Raw genomic sequence first — 17,045 nt, forward strand, 5'->3', positions numbered from 1 at the left:
GAACCTCCTCTGAACAAAGCTCGGGCTCGTGATCGCTGACAGAGGATGGATGCTCGAGAATGTGTCGATTTATACAAAGAAGCGCTGTGACGCCAACACCTCCACACAGAGGGAACTAAAGAAAGGATGAGAGAAGACGATAAAGGGGCAGAGAAAGAAGGACAGAAGTAGAAGATTCAAGGTATAAATCTGTTCTTCATCACACCAGATGAGGAAGACGCTTCCTTTGACTAAGGGAACAGAGTGAGTAGCAAGTGATCAAGGTCAGCTTGCTACCCTTCTGTATCTGTACGGTAAAGTCTACACAAAGTACACTCCATGGCTGAGATGTCCCTCACCCAATGCCCAAGTGTTTGCTCCCGTTTCTCGTTGATGAGGTGAACAGCAGCCGAGACACTCAAAGACTTTTAATGGGAGCAGAGCCAAACCACTTCCTGTTCACTTACACAACAGCCTTTATACATGAACCAGACAACATTTTTACACGTCCATTGAAGGCGGGGGGAAAAATGCTCAATCCCTCAAAGCCCTCACTGTCGTCCCGGCTCATGAGGTCGCACGGCGGGCAGACTGGCAGGCAGGCGGGCGAACGGGCGGCGGAGCAGGCTTCCGTTTATTTGGCGGGGATCTTCGCCCGTTTCCGGGCGATGGCGTCCTCCACGGCCTTCAGCTGTTTCAGCAGCTCCTCGCGGCGGGACAGTGTGTTGCTGGGTTTGTTGGAGCCGGAACCAGAACCGGAACCGGAGCCAGAACCGGAGCCAGAGCCAGCGGCTGAAGCGGAGCCCGGAGCAGGCGGCTTGCCCGATGGCGCCACCGGGCCTTTTCCAGATGACTTGGCGGGCGGTGACAGAGGACGTTTCCTGCGGAAGAGGAGCAAAAGACTTAGAGACACATTTGTACTTTCCCACTAACAAGAACGATGTTTGATACACAAGGCATGAAACACGTGGTCTTTGCTCTGCCATAGAGCTCCACTGTTGTCCAGACACGATTCAATGACTTGAATAACATCAATGAATCAGAAAAAAAGATGACTTTAGAATTTCCACACTTCAGCCTCATTTTTTCTTCTTCTTTTTTTTTTACATTTTTCACTTCTGTTGACGTATAATACAAGTTTTAAGGAATACATTTCAGCAGACACAGCAATAACACGCTGACGGTTGCACCAACCTGTCTCCCTGGGGGGGCATGGGTCGGGGCCCTTGGCCTCTGGGCCGGTCCATTCGAGGGGGGAGCACGGGTCGGCCAGGAATCCTCTTGTCCCGGCCTGAAAAACACCAGTTTCATAGTTAGCGAGGCTGGTCACACTGAAGGGCTACTAATAAAACACATCTCTGTTGTTCTGGAGACTAAACTAACTTACAGCTGTAACGGTGTCTTCTAACTTTTCATGAAATTTCTCAACTTCCACATTGAGTGAGGAAAATTAGGATGTAGGCTATGCAATGGAAAGAATAGATGTTTCTATTCATAACCAGCCGGCACTTTTAAATCAGAAAGGGAACAAGAAGTAGTCAAATCATGGAGACATCAGCTCCCTGTAATACAACTCAAGAGCATCTTAACAGCGTTCATTAGGACATAGTGTACCGGCACGTACAGCTCAAACAACTGACTGAAAATCAATCAGCAACATCCATTCATTTTGTAGTAAAAATGCCAAAAATACAGCTTCTCCCATGGAAATATTTACTGCCGTTCTTGGTTTTCGATGTCGTATATTAAATATGTTTGGGTTTTGGACAAGCCATTTCAAACCCCCCTTTGCTAAATATTTTCTGACATTCTATAGACCAAACAATTATAATCTGCAGATTCTTTGATCTTAAATAATCCCAAACTAAAAGTTGCGGCCCTGCTGGTACGGTTACTGGTAGACCAACATTAGCCGGCGCTATGTGCCGCCTTGCATGAAGATCAACCAATCAGTGTTGAAGGTAAATATAGTCGATTGAACCAATACATTCCTCAGCGTGTGCTGTACTGACATCACAGTGATGCACTTGGAGGCCAGGAGACTCCAGGCTGTTTCAGCCTGGATTTCTAGGCTCCGCCTCTAGGCTCTCTGGGTCAATAAAGCACACACTGAGGAATGTTTTGCGTCAGTTGACTACATTTACCATCAACATAAGAGGTGGCGAGTCTCCCATGTAATCATTAAACATGACATGCATTGGTTGCAGTGCTGAATGGGAAAGTAATGTATCTGAACATGCAAGCAGGGTGCTCATCACACGTTGTACTGCTTTGCACCTTAAAATGAAAACAATGAGCTCAAGGAGGCTAAAGAGGTCAGTAGTGCTGCTCATATGCATTTTAATTCTGCATCATTTCAGACGTCATGTGAAACAATCAAAGACATGCATTACTTCATATACAAACCGGCTGAAGCTTTTCTACAGCTCGTCTACGATTACAATCCTCTCAATGTGGATAAAGAACACAGAAGATCAAAGGCTGGAACTCAGCCAATGTTTGTCATATTAATAAATAAAATAATACAATTATGTAGAAACTTAAACCGTGTTAAGAGATTTTCTGTCAACTATCTTAATGATGAAACAAATAATTTCAGTACAAATTTGGGCATTAATGTAGCATCAAGTATTACCAAACAATCTGAGCAGATATTCAACATCAAGAATAAATGTCAATGTTTTAAAAGTACAATAATTATTCAACATGTCCAATTTGTACTTCTGTGGAATCTGACCAAAATGTCAGATTAGAATGCATTCAGGCAAACAACAGTGTGTGCTGGATGTTCTCACACAAGCTGAATCATATCCATCATGTCAGAGAGATGGACCGCATCACACCCCTGATGGTTCATAAGAAGCCAGCATGGTTCCAGTCTGGTGTGTATGTGAAGCAGCAAAGGGTTGCTGTTGGTCACACGTTTCTCACCTCTGTCTGGAGACATGGCCATTCTCTTGCTGAGGGGAGAGCCGGGCCTGTCTTTGTCTGCAGGCAGGTACCTCTTCCTGTTGCCCTTATCGGCCTGCTGCTGGAAGATGAAAGGACACATGGAGGCAAGCAACGGAAACACAGATGGACATTTAAGGTTTTCAATCCAATGAGCAGGTCAAAGGTCAACTGATTTATTCCACATCTGAGTGCAATATCATCTATTTCAACCTCAATAATTACTGTCTCTACTTTGTTTCTAGCAGGTATGGAACTAAAATGGCCGAGTGGAGGGAAACATTTCAGTGATGGAAAAGGAGAAAAGGCCGTGCTGGTTTATCTCTTGGCTGGAAGCAGTGACTTCCTGGAGTGAAGGAAGAAACAGCCCCCTTAGAAGAGGAAGAGCAGCAACACTAACCTTATTAAGGAGGGTGAGTTTAATGTCTTTGTGGGAACCAGAACCTCCATAGCTTCCTGGGGGGCCCATGGTGCCAGGCGGGGGATGTACATGGTGGCCACCCCGGCTACCAGGTCCAGATCTGGGCATGGGGTTGCCTCCTCTAGGGGGGGCACCAGATGGGTCGATCTTCCTGCGGTCCTCTCTGAAGGGTTCATCTTTCTTTGATGGTCTCTCTGTGACGCAGACGGACAACATGAGAACTGATGAACGATGCAATGCTAATCATCAATTAGATAATTCCCATTTGGAGAAAAATGTCAAACTCGGTTTTTGTTTACAACAAATACATAAATGTATGAACATGGAACATGGTCTTAAACACATGTCTGCGGGTCTTTTGATTCTACTAATGCTAATGCAAAACAAAACTCTGATCTGGAAGAGTAAGTGTAAAGATGTCTGTTGGTCATTTGATCCACCGGTTCCGCTTCTTCAACAGACAACAGTTCTACTGATTACATCAGTAGATGTAATCAGTAGTTCTACTGATTACATCTACTGATGTAATCAGTAGAACTGTTTCTACTGAAACAGTAGAAACACACCCACAGTAGAATCACACCCACTGTAATCAGTAATTCTACTGATTACATCAGTGCTATGGCTAAATGTAAAGCTAAACATACATTAGGCTGAATTAACCAGAAGAGCCAATACAGATAATGCCACCCCCTCAATCATTTGTATCTCAGCTTTTATTTGTTCGTGGTGGCTGTTTTGAAACTTGGCCATTATTTGGGAATCTTTGACATGCATGTTAAGCTGTTGTGTAGCAGCCTGTCTATTGTTGCCCATACTAACCCCTGTTCTTGTCTCGTCCGTGTGGGGGCCGGTCCCGTGCAGGCCCTCGCTCCTTGCGAGGGTGATTTGGTGTGGGCGAGCGGGAGCTGGCGGAGGACACCGGGCTGGCCAGGTCAGCATACATGTCGTCCGAGTCTGCACTACGCACTGAGCTGCCGCTGGACGACGCCGATGACACTGATGACACGCTGCTCACACTAAGCGATCTGCGGCAAAAAAGACAACAGGTCAACCACGAGCTGCTGGTTCCGAGTGGGGAAGATAACTGAGCGCTGTCATCACTATTGTGTGTACACTACGCCACATGCCCACATGTCTGCACACATACCACACATACATGTGCACACACACCCTGAATAATAACTATTTTACCTGGATTTCCTGGAGGGTTTCCCAACAGAGACAGCACATGAAACCAAGGCAAAAGAACAGAGAATGAATATGTTTTAGGCTGTGTAATCACAATAAACCATTCAATATTTACCTATAAAGCAAGGAATATCTGCCTGCCTGCATCCCCTTCACAAATCTCGACAACTGTTCCCATCGATCCCATCTACACATCTGGCGGGTGTATCGCTGGAGACCCGAGGGAGTGCTTTGTCGAATTTTGTGCAATTTCGACACGCGACACATTCAATATTAATGAAGTGAATAAACAAGCAAACAGCGCTCTGTTCAGTAGCGAGGGCTTCAGGGCTCGGCATCACTTCTGCTGCGGGATGCTGGATATACCAACATAAGAAAACGGACTCTCCTTCACTTCCATGGAGTCAACACGAGCGGATAGCCAACTGGAAGCAACATGGAACCAGAGTGTATTTCACTGGTGTGAAAGTTCATAAGCCGCGACTTATGTTTTCCCCCGTCAGTAAGACTGAATCTCCCCAGTGTATTACAACACTAAAAAGGTTGCTAATTAAAGCCGTGCTCTATTTTTACACCAATGTCTCTGACCGGGAGGACACCTGGGGGGAGTGCCAGGGCAGGAGTACTGCTCAGGGCCCGAGGAAGTGTCGTGTCAGCTTTTGTGTTTGAGCGGCTCTCAAAAAACCTTCAAGCAGCAACACCAAAGGCCAATCACTTAACCCGTTCTGAACAGGCACTGCACAAGAACTTTAATATTCCTTCATATTTTTGATATTTACACAGTAACTGAAGATGAATGCAAAAGATAATTAAGATGCAATACTGAGTACCAAAACCAAAAAGCAGCCAATTGTAGTTGCAGCAATTATAAATCCCGCCTGCATCGATCTGCTTGTCCACAAATGAGGTCATTTACAGAAATAAATGCCCCCCCAAATGCAATATATGGTCAACAACTTCTCTTTAAAAGGGAAATTGTTGGCAAACTGCAGTTCTGATGGCAATGAGGGTGTTCGTGGCGAGTACCTGGACTTTCTGGATCCAGAACGTGAGCGCGAGAGGGAGTTGGACGAGGATCTGGAGCTAGAACCAGTATAACTGCTACCACTTCCACTAACACTCCCACTCACAGTTCGCCTGGAAGAGACAGACACACAAGTGAGAATACAGCAGGAAGGTTTTAAAAAAAGAAAACCAAGGTGTACTACCAAGCTCCTTGTTCAGCAATTAACACATAAATCAGCATATTTTGAAATGGAAAATGGAGAAGTACCAGATGTATAGACCAGTACATGCCTCCAGTCATTGCTATCTCTTCTGCAGCCATGGGAAGACATTGGGCAGCTCCACAACACTTGGAATCACTGGCTGCTTCTATTCCTCGGTCAGCAATGGAAACCTCAAAAGGAGGGTGTAACAACGACACGTTCCAACCTTTTTTGTTGTCCTCCTGCCACTGTGACCACAGTCACTCAATTGATTACCATTGTTTTACCAGCATTTGGCTGGTGGCTGGTGCCAATTTCCAACCCTGAGAGTCAAGGTTGTTGAATACTCCGTAGGCGACCCCTCAGTTGAGTTTGTGCTCTTGTAAACGATTTAATCATCAACACATTGGTTGTATAGATATAAATAGTGATGATTCCGGCATAAAAGTCACACCCACAAAGCATGGTAAACAAGATGGGGTCCATGTTTTAAGACGGGTCAGGTGGGTTGCAGACATTGCTGCAAAACCCTGACGCACTGAGGACAGTCCAGTCCCTCCCCACAGGGAGGGAGGAACCAGTCCACGACCAAGGGGGAGTGGCAAGGTCTGGGCGAGGGGCCGAAGCTGTGAGCCACCCCCCAGGCCTTTTCCAAGTTGACCTAGAGCCGGTCGCGGAGCACGCCACGGGGGAAACGCACCCGGTGAAGGCCAGCGTCCCAGGGAGAGGTCCCACGAGAGGATCCTCCCACACTGAGCGTCCGTCCCAGACCCACCGAGATAAGTCACCGGGGCAGACCCCGCTGACTCCAACCCAAAAAATGTTTTGCTGCACTTCCATTCCAGACACTGTGGCATCCCCACAAAATAGAGACAACTGTGCCCACCAGTAGCCCAACTTTTGTCACTCCGATTATTATTCTTTGTCTCATTATGAATTGGGGGAAGACTCATATTCCAAGCCTCCTCTACGCTTCGGGGGATGTAAACAGGAAGTATAGTGTTGTCATGGAGTCACTTAGATAGTTGTGAGCTACAATTTGAGCTTGATTTCTTTTAGCCTTTACTCGTTTACATTTGTTGAATTGGCACCATCAAAAGTATAATAAATTAGCTTTTAGCAGTTCCTGTTCGCAATGTACCCATGTGTTAAGATAGAACCATCACTGGATTACTTTGACACTTTTGACACATTTTCAAGAAAACTTCAAAATGTGATGATTCGCAAGTTCTGGAAAGCAGATGTATGGCTGTGTATTTGTAATAGACATTGAATGATATCCTTGTGTTACATCATTTAGCGGTGTTAACACAGACCAGGTGTGTCTGACCAATATCTGAAATAAAAGAGAAGCCCGAGCAAGATGCCAACAACAGTCTGCGGACACTTTTTAATCTAAAGCCTCAAACCAAGACTAAGATCTACTAAGAACAAACAAAGAACAAAACATTCAAATCATCACCTGATGGCTGACAAATCAGACACTGTTGAAAGTTCTCCCGAAATGATTTACTGTAGAATAAACATCCATCTCTGCACCTGTCCAGGCATCTCTGCACCTGTCCAGGCATCTCTGCACCTGTCCAGGCATCTCTGCACCTGTCCAGGCATCTCTGCACCTGTCCAGGCATGCTTGCGGGGGAGGGGCAGTCCTAGTGGTTGTGATGAGTCACTCCAGGGAGCGAATGTGATGAAATTACTGCTCTTCCAGGGAGACGTCATGCGTCATCACCGAGGAAATAGGAAAATGAACTACCCTCGATGATGCGTCAATTCACAGCCAATGTGCACACGTAGAAAACAATGGGAGCAGATGTACTGATGCGACTTAAGTCAGTGACTCATATACGTGGGATAGCACGTTCGTTTTCAGATTTGATTGAGTTATGTCTCAGAGAAGGAATGTGATTTTTGTATATTACGTTTATTCTCAAAAGCACAATTAACACAATCATACACTGTACATGTGAAGTTCCTACCTCCAAACTCCCCCAACACACACAAATCAGGGAATGGGATTTCTGACACGCATTGCAGCAATCGGGGGTCTTTTTAAGTACCTACGGGAGAAATTCACCACCTTTTATGTGGAAGTCCAATCAGTGTTGATGGTAAATGAAATCAATCGAAGCAATAACCGAAAAACAGAGAAAGCTGAGACCTGGGCCGGCTGCGGTAGTCGGTGTCGCACGGTGTTTGGGCACACGCCAATATTATTATTTGCCCAAACTGTCGTTTGCTTTTTAAAGAAAGTAAAAGACAATCCTACTACATTTACGATCAACAATGATTGGCCATCCACATACAAAGTAACACACTACAGCCGTCTCCTCAGACGTCTTGGGAATGTTACTCCATCCCACGGCCACAGTCAGTATCACCAACCTACATTTATGATGATCTGAATAGCAAACAGGTGTTGGAACTGGTTTTCCAGGATAAGTTCCAGTGTCACCCTTTCTGCCCACACACAAAAGTGCAGTTTTTCCACGAGCCATCCACCCACTCTCTCGCACACACCCAATCTCTATGGTCTTACCCCAACATGCAGGATACACCCGGTATCACTTTATGCAACACACAAACAAAAATATGCAAATGTGGATGTGTTGGGAAACACAGTTCTGCTTATTGCAAATGTATCCGTTTATAATTCCATCCACTGTTGACTTACTTCCTTGCAAATGTGAGTCGGGTAAACAACCATGCAGGAAGGCCAACATTCTCCCACCCACATCCTGCACCTGAAACTAGTGGCACAGCATCCTGTACACCCACGCTGGCCTCACAACATTTTAAGGAATCCTAACCAGGTTTTTAATCCAGTGGGACGAGACAGAAACTCATATCTGCAACTTCTGTGACCTTCTTTGTAAGTGATGTCACCGTCATATGCCAGTGCACGGTGGCAGGAAAGATCTATTTTTTGCCTGCTACTTCTAATCTATGCGCTAAATGAGGTGATAATATTTAGGTCATTCTGACAACATTAACCTTCTAGTGACGGGTGCCAAGTTCAGACCCTGCAGCAGCTGGTTGAGCTTCAGAGAATGTAGTTAAACCAGTAATGTCGCTACCGCCCAACACACCACTGTATACACAGTAATCACAGGTGTGCAAGGAGAACATAAACAATGCAGAACATGCTTTTATAAACATAAACAATGGATCTACTGGCTAAAGAGCTTGGAGAGGTCCAGTGATGTGGACAGTAGCCAGGGCTGACCCACTCACGTCTCCCTGAAGATTGGTACATATAAAGGGTTCAGCAATCCAACAATGAAGAAGAGATTTGTGACTTTGGGCTACCGCAGCCCAAACCAGGGGGGCTCTTCGCTGAGCCCGCCCCCTGCTGCTACCATGAAGCCCACACTGTCACTAACTGCACACGCCTGGGTAAATATCTAATTTTTGGAAAACCAAAAGATAACTAGAGAGAAGCAGACAGAAGAGTCTACAGAGTCAGAGTCATGTTATGTTTGAATGATGTAGCCACGATGTAAAACAACAAAGATGAAAAGCTGAAGCCTACAGATCACATCACAGGGTGAAAGTCGACCGCTACATGACCTCGCGATAGTGACGGAGGACAATAAAATGCACTGTTCCCGTATAGGTAGGTCTTTATCTACTGTAACAGTCTTTAAACAGCAAAAGCAGCATGTGTTTACATTCAGTGTAACTTCAGTAGCTAGCAAAGCATTGAAGTGCTAACACTAGTTTATGTTGTGCTAATGTCCTCTGCTTCAGTTTGGATATGGAAACGTAACGTCTCAGAAACAAATGTTTTCTTCCAGCCTCTCCGAGGATTGCTACTACACATACCCGAGGAAAAACATTTGACCGTAGCTCGCTCGGAATCCACAAAACCAGCCTGAAAATGAAGGAAACCCAAAACTATTGCACAAGAGCCTATGGAGAAGAACCGGATAGTTGCGGACCCTGGTCGGAGTTGGACAATGCTACGCTACAATTGGTCAGTCTGCGTTCGAGGGCTGGGACTTAGCGAAGGGTCAATTGATTCATGGAAGTATCCTCTTGGTCTCGTCACTGTATGAATGGCAGCTGAAGTGACAAAGTCTCTATGCACCCTATGCTATCTAACTTTTAAAATGCTGTTTAGATGTGTGAAGAAACAAAGTGCATTTCAAGACACGCTGTCATTTAGAAGGGATAATGTGCTGTTCTAGCGCTTATCCAATTCCTTAACTTCTGGTACCTAGCCCTATTTTTAGCCCTCTGCCCGAAAATTGCATACCCATACTCAAGAGAGTTCCCAGCTCTAACTACAAGGTCTATTTTAATAATTTTTATGCTAGAATACTGGTAACACTTGTGAGATTTGTTAAATTGTGTAAATATTGTGTATATGTTACTGGTTAATAACTGATACACTTATGGCACAGCTCAAATTAAAAAATTTCTAGGTTCGCCTGAAAAAAAGCACTTGTATTGAACATTGTTTTTTAAATAATGCAGCTGCAAGCCTAAAAATACGCCACAGTCATAGAACAACACGTTTTACATGTCCCCACAACATATTTTACTTCGATTGAGTGAAGCAGGCCAGCATAAATGGTCATAAAAATCAAAATTTTGATTTTCGGAACCAGCTGTTGCATTGCTGTATACTAATTTTATATACTATATAACTAAATATTAACTATATATTCACTTTTCTTATCACTAAGAGTGTTCAATAATCCTAATAAATAAGTTTTACACCATTTTGAATAATTTTGAGCAGTTATGATGTGTCATATCTGTCATTCATAACAATAAATGGCTCATAATGTGTGTCTATGTGACCCTGGTAAGGCCGATTTACTCGTGTGAGACATTTTTAGATGCGGGATAGTCCAACGGGAGCCATGCAGGGGTGTTTGATCCGGGTCTGTTTACTGACTAAAAATCGCAAAATGCAGGGCGAACCCCCCTCTCTACATGGATTGCTCCACCCCACAGAATCGTCTACCATTTTGTGATTCATTCCGCCAGCGCATTGATCTCACTCACAGACATGCAGCAGAACATGGCGGGCAGAGCTGTGCAGAAATCGGCTGGAATAAATCCGTTTTTCATCGCCAAAACCGTCAAAACGTAAGTTTTTTTTTACCCAATTTTTTTTCTCGTGACCTGCGGCTGATGTTGGCATGCATACCCATAACTTTTGAACGGTTTGAAAGAGAGTAATTTGGACGCCGCTGTGCGTTTCCGGGTCGAATCGTGCCCCTCCTGCATGTGTTCATCCGCCATGTGCGATCCTGCTCCGTGATGAGAGAGCCATAGAGTGAGCATAGGTCGTCGATTTTTGGCCAAAATTGTGGCAAATCTTCTAGATATCTTCCAGATAAGATATTAGTTCATGTATAATTGTGTTTGCAGTGTTTACAATGGCTGGTTTGATGATGTTGCTCGGACTTTTCCCGTTAATTCGATATTTAATATGTCTGGAGCAATAATCATATTTCTTTATGAAAAATGTTTTCTACGACACGCTGAATGCTGCACACTCTAAAACAGCCCCCCGTGGGGGTCTCTCGGGTCCAACGGGTTTTAACATTGTAAATTTGTAATCTCATTTCAGATCTGGCAAACACAAACACGTACTTGTGAATATGATATTGTATCCTGATTTTTTCCTGATGTGGGACAATTTAAATGACCGGTAGAAATGGGGCCTGTGATACTGCTGGATGATAGAAACGGAGCCATGGTTTCTTTCTCACAGTATTGACTTTTTGAACACAGGTTTAATTAATAACAATAACGGCTGCATTCCATGCAGTCCTGGCATAGTCCATGTTGACACACTGACATGGCTTACTGGGATAGTTCCAATGGAACAGAGCAATCATTAATGTTAACGGTAACACATGCTTGTCCTGCGATGACTGGGGAAACTGCACTGAGTGAACAGTTTGGGCTGCCGATACACTGTTAACAGTAATAATGTTTATAAGTGTTGGTGTTTTCAAGAACATCTGGCATGTTTCTTGTTGACTTTGTTGTGTTCAAAGCCTGAAGTTGTTTTTGCTGATAGGAGGATGCTTTGCTTGGTCTTGAACGTAATTCTACTAGTTGACTAAGTAACAGGAGAGCCAGCTGCCAACAGAATCGGCCTGTTTTCTTGTAAATGGTTTGCTATACGATACACATTTGGATGAGTGTCAACTAAAATCTGACGTCACAAATTCAAAATGCCCCAAACGGTTGTATCTAGTAACAGGCATTTTGACAAGGTGAGCCAAGACTCACTTCAGACTACAGAGTTAGAATAGACTAACTGAAACAGAAATTCTCCTGATTCCTGCCATTAATCAGATTCCCGTAGCAATGTAACGTAATCCAACAGATTTCCAGTCAAATTTGACCCCATAGCAGACAATGTCAAATGTAATTCATCAAGGCATCATTGTTTTGTACCAGCACTGACTACAACAGTACTGCTGCCTCAGAATGCGCAGAGAGGTTGAAGATGAGACACCTACCTCCGTGGAGGATGCTGCTGCCGTTCCTTACGCCTGTCTTCCCTCGGGTTGGGAGTTTTTCCAGGTTCCCTTGGAGGCGGGGGTCTCCCCGCTCCACCGCCGCCTGCCCCGCCACCTGCGCCTCCAGGCTCCCGGGGATTGGCGGGAGGCTTCCCTCCCTCTGGCAGGGGTTTGGGGGGTCTGCCCTGCGGTCCACCGGGTGGAGGAGGACTGGGAGCTTTCTTCATGGCAGGCTTCTCCCTGCGAGGAGGGGGCATGGCACCCGGCTTCAGCAGCATGCTTAGGGATGGAAAAAGCACTTGTTCAAGCATGCACACAGTGATGTGCAGGCATGTGCTAGCAACTACAACGTCAGCAGAGCACAAGCAATGCTCTAGCTAATGATCAATAAATAATAACCAATAAACACCAATGATGCAATGTGATGCTGGAACGAGCACAAACTAGAGACTTTACTGTTATGACAATTTATGACTAACATTATTTATTACCACCCAAAAAGAAAGTACACTAATGAGAATATGTACTTAGGATCGTAGATAATAGAAGCACGGCCGACTATGGATGGAATGAATCTGATTTGATAAGATTTACCCTTTAGCCAACACGGGGGGAAGATCTAGTTTGTTCTTTGCGTTCTTCTGTGCTGCTGGACTCGGTGAGGGGGACGTGGAGAACGAGCGAGACCTAAAAATCAACAGAAAAATGGAATTATCCAGTTTAATTTCAAAGTTAGATAACATCACACAAGTATAAATCGGTTTTACAATGTTGCATTAAGTCACTCAGAAACACAACAAAAGGAAAGAGTTGTGCTTCCATGTGTTTTCATTTTCAAGTGTGAGCTGAACTGAGCAATTGAGGAAATAAAGCTAACGTGTGACGTCGACAAACAGGCTGAGTTCTTTGTTTTAGCAGTGTGACTTTATTATCTACAAATGCTTAATGATCCACTATGCTCAACAATTATTTGCTAACTGTGTTCCAAACCCACTGTACAGGTAGTGGACAGTGGGATTGCAAAAATGTCCCTATGAGAGCGATGAGTGTCGAAAAAGATCTTTGGGTAGTAATCTTGACTCAACTCTTTGTTTTGTCATGTGAGGGGTCCTCAGACAGTGGCTTTGTTCCAAACAACAACATGTATGGTTAGAGGTATTCCTGTGCAACTCTGACATATATGATGTATGTTAACTCCAGATCCAGAAACTGTAATCTTAGGTTGGTCCCAAAAATGTGTACACTGTAACTGTTAAGAGATTGCAGCAGTTCAGTATTGATTGGCAATTGCCAACAAATGAATTCTATGCTTTGGAATAAAAACAATCTAGAACAGTTTAAATCCTGGTTGACAGTTTACCGCCATGTCCAAAATGTTATCACTCCATTGTTTTATCCCATTAGACATTTGCAGACAACCTGGCCACAGCCGTGCTGTGAGGAGGCATACAAATGAAATACTGTAGGGTTTTTGATATGGAACACATTTCTAGCCTACTTGACTGAATGGCCTGGGAACTTCTAAGAAGAACTAACACACACACACACACACACACACACACACACACACACACACACACACTGTTGTACCTAGAGCGGCTGCCACTGAAGGAGCTGCGCTGGGAGGAGTGGCTGGAGTAGGAGGTGAACGAGGAGGAGCGGCTGCGGGAGCGAGATGACCCAGAACCTGTATAGGATGAAGAGCGAGACGAAGACCTGCGACAAACCGACAGAGCACAAGTAGTTAAGATTAATGTACAACTTAGTTAGACTCAACAGACCTGCAAACTCCAACACAAATAAGCTTCATTGAATGTTTACTTTTTTACTCACAATGCATAATAAGCTGGCACTTAAGAAAAGTACAAAAGTATTAGCAACAAAATATACTTTAAGTACCGAACATAAGTGTTCATTATGCAGGATGGCAGAGAACGAGCCCATGGATGATGTGGTCACATCAGTCTCAGTATTAATGAAGGCACACAGAAGGAGTCACAAATGGAGTTTGTGATTTATATGTAAATGACTCCACAAAAATACTGTTCAATTCAAACAAAAATAGTGAAATTTATATCTACGCATTAAAAAAAAAATAAGATTCACAAATATATTTCTGATGCAAACAATATTTCTCGTTTTAAATAAATGAAATTGAATTCGACAAATGTATGTATCTAAAAGGATTTGAGATTTATTGATTTTTTCAATAGGGAATTATCTGTAGTCAATCAGATGTCTCCTCTATTTTCAACCAATCACATGAGCGTGCCCCTACCAGGGTACACCCTTACGTCAAATTCAGGTGGGGAACGGGTGGAGAGTGACAGTCGGACAGCTATCGGAGAGACAACCTTTGTGGGGGAAATCAACTGGAAACTGGACAGATGTGAATACCACTTATCAGCTTGCTGTAAAACCAGCTGTTCTCGGGGGCCGCAAAGAGTTAGCCCACATTTTCATTGCATCATAGCCACCCTTATACTAGGCCTGAATTGCCTGATTACAATTAGAGTGAATAGTATGGTAGTACTGTGCATTCACTCTGCTTTGGTGTATCCATCAGCAGTAACATTTTTTAAAGGAACTGGAAAGGTAAAAAACTGTTGTTGCATCATGTAGCAAGGCTGTGGCTGTTCTTTGTACTGTACAAAGATCACGATACACTGTCTGAGGAAATGCATTCAGATCTTTCATTAAGATAATGTCAACTTGATGTTATGAAAATGATTACTAAATGACAGCTCAGCTCATGCGACTACTGATTTAACAACAACCAAAAACCCCTAATGGACCTGTTTAATACACGAATCTATCTGCACGCAACAATGAAATTATAACTCCGGTGATTATTCACTCAAGAGGAATCATGGTTAATTGTTGAACAAAGGATTTATCTTCATCTACCTCCTCATTATGTTTTAAGTGAGCATATACCCGACTTATGTAACAGTGGTTCCTATTGAATAGCTAGACTCTGGATGCCCGCCAAGTCTTAAAAATGATCTGAAACGTGCACACATACCCACAATTTTCACTCTTCAGACATAAGATCAGGTAGGGAAATGTGTGTTCATTCATACAAACTTACTTTTGGCCATAACAGCCTGAAGTGACTGAGCGGAACTTTAACCGTACAATGTTCCACATCTTAAATTTGAGACTTTTCAGGGAAAAGGTTTGTTGTTTTTTCCGCAACAGCATACCGTGAAAGCTGCTTGTTACATGAAAACTTCTTCACCAAACATGATCACACAGGATATCCCGAGTTAAAGGAGGAGTTCCTACCTGGAGGAGTTGGACAGAGAGACGGAGGAGCCCGAGGGCCGATGTCGGCGGCGCCCTCGCGGTGGGGAACCCAGCCCGGAGCGTCTCCTGGGGGATTTGGACCGACGCCAGGGGTCCTTCCACTCATCTGGTCGCCTCATTAGTGGAACATCCTCCTTCATGGAGGGAGGCTCCATCGGCCTGCTGAGAAGATTGAAAAGATGAGCAATGGCTGGTTAGGTACAGGCGTCAGTTTAGCTGCTGGGCTACAAGCGAGGTGTTGGATAACGCCAACAGTTAGGGCCGGCTCGGGTTCATAGTTGGGGCCGGCTCGGGTTCATAGTTGGGGCTGGCTCAGTAATTTTAATATGCTGTTCATTCTGTAGACAACAGTGTTGGGATCTGACCCTGCTCTCCTGGCTGGCTGAGACCTTCACACGTGCTTTTCAAACAAAGGAGCAGCCATGTTCCTTCCTTTCACCAAAACGCCTGACCTGGGGTCTGCAAGAAACCTCATGCCGGATGACCACACCCCCCCAGCTCCAGCAGAAACCTGATGCTGGTCCCTCATTGGCCAAGAAAGGGCCCCAAACTGGTTGTGCCACCTGGTTTATAAGCCTGAGCACAGCTAGAATTCTTCCTCTTCCGTCCAGACACTGCTGGTGTAAGGAGATCCACAAGGCTCTCTTCACTCCGGACACGCGCTGGTGTCAGGAGGTCGACAAGGCCTCTTCACTCCGGACTCGTCTTGGGGACAAGAAGATCCACAAGGAAGCGCTTGCCTCATCAAATCCTATCAGGTCACATGTAACATTCGCTGGTCGAACAGACTGTTTTGGATCCCGTAGTACGAGAACGGATAACTCCTATGCCCCGTTCTCCCACCCTTTTTGTGTACACATGCCAGCAGAAGGACGATTAACAATCTTTCCTCGCCGAAGATTTCCGGGAAGGACGACCCAAACCTCGTCCCTCAGCCGAAGTTAAAAAGCCCCTCTCTGCAGCGAGGAGGCCGAGTCTGCGCCAGCCAGCCCCGAGGCCGCGCCACCGAGAGCCAGCGGCTACTCGAGGACCGAGTGATCCCTACCACTGGAAACAGACCCTACCGAACGAAGCTTCTCAAAGTAAGAGTTACTGGTATCTGGGCCTAGCTTAGCTTAGCATTAGCTTAATTTAGCCTATTCGTTATGTCGTTATTCCTGTATCTTGTTACGTTAAGTTACTGTCGTGTTATAACGTGTTATTGCGCAAGCATCGCGGACCACGGAGTTCCGTTATATTGTGTATTTCCTGCTGTAACTGTTTGCATTAGATCCGTCGCTGCTAGTGGATGTGGACGTTGTGATTTTATCACTTCAAAGACCAAAACCACGGTGGCGGAGCCTTGTCTCGCCGACCGAGTTTCGGGGTGATAAGAGGGCAATACTCGCATCTCACCGCAGTGATAACGATCTGTTTTGTTTGGGGATTATTTTATTTTGTTTGGTTTTATTCTCTCTTCTTTAAATCGGCTCTGTGAGTGAGATCTAGAACCTCAAT

The 17,045-nt window shown here is 44.7% G+C and overlaps 1 protein-coding gene and 1 long non-coding RNA gene across 6 annotated transcripts in view; both read right to left on the reverse strand.

Annotated features, from left to right (window-relative positions):
* Positions 1-225: 225 nt before the first annotated feature.
* zc3h18 (zinc finger CCCH-type containing 18) overlaps positions 226-17,045 on the reverse strand; it is a 44,992-nt gene continuing 28,172 nt past the window's right edge. Inside the window, exons 10-20 of one of the 5 annotated variants that reach the window (XM_031868152.1) lie at positions 15,528-15,707; positions 13,830-13,955; positions 12,834-12,926; positions 12,240-12,518; positions 5,567-5,677; positions 4,544-4,552; positions 4,172-4,377; positions 3,329-3,543; positions 2,911-3,010; positions 1,174-1,270; positions 226-860 (exon numbers count right to left, since the gene is read on the reverse strand). In XM_031868152.1, the coding sequence (XP_031724012.1) occupies positions 614-860; positions 1,174-1,270; positions 2,911-3,010; positions 3,329-3,543; positions 4,172-4,377; positions 4,544-4,552; positions 5,567-5,677; positions 12,240-12,518; positions 12,834-12,926; positions 13,830-13,955; positions 15,528-15,707 (1,663 nt within the window). In that variant the 3' untranslated portion in view covers positions 226-613. Of the gene's footprint in view, positions 861-1,173; positions 1,271-2,910; positions 3,011-3,328; positions 3,544-4,171; positions 4,378-4,543; positions 4,553-5,566; positions 5,678-12,239; positions 12,519-12,833; positions 12,927-13,829; positions 13,956-15,527; positions 15,711-17,045 lie in introns of all 5 variants that reach the window. The other 4 variants (XM_031868151.1, XM_031868150.1, XM_031868153.1 and 1 more) reach the window with 4 other exon arrangements.
* LOC116394824 (uncharacterized) lies at positions 6,818-10,035 on the reverse strand. The gene is made up of 2 exons (XR_004213483.1): positions 7,328-10,035; positions 6,818-7,287 (listed from the first exon to the last, which is right to left on the reverse strand). It is a non-coding gene; the product is annotated as an uncharacterized LOC116394824 (long non-coding RNA).

The sequence above is a fragment of the Anarrhichthys ocellatus genome, unplaced genomic scaffold (assembly GCF_004355925.1).
Source record: "Anarrhichthys ocellatus isolate YVR2014 unplaced genomic scaffold, GSC_Weel_1.0 scaffold41, whole genome shotgun sequence".
In the NCBI taxonomy this organism is placed as follows: Eukaryota; Metazoa; Chordata; class Actinopteri; order Perciformes; family Anarhichadidae; genus Anarrhichthys; species Anarrhichthys ocellatus.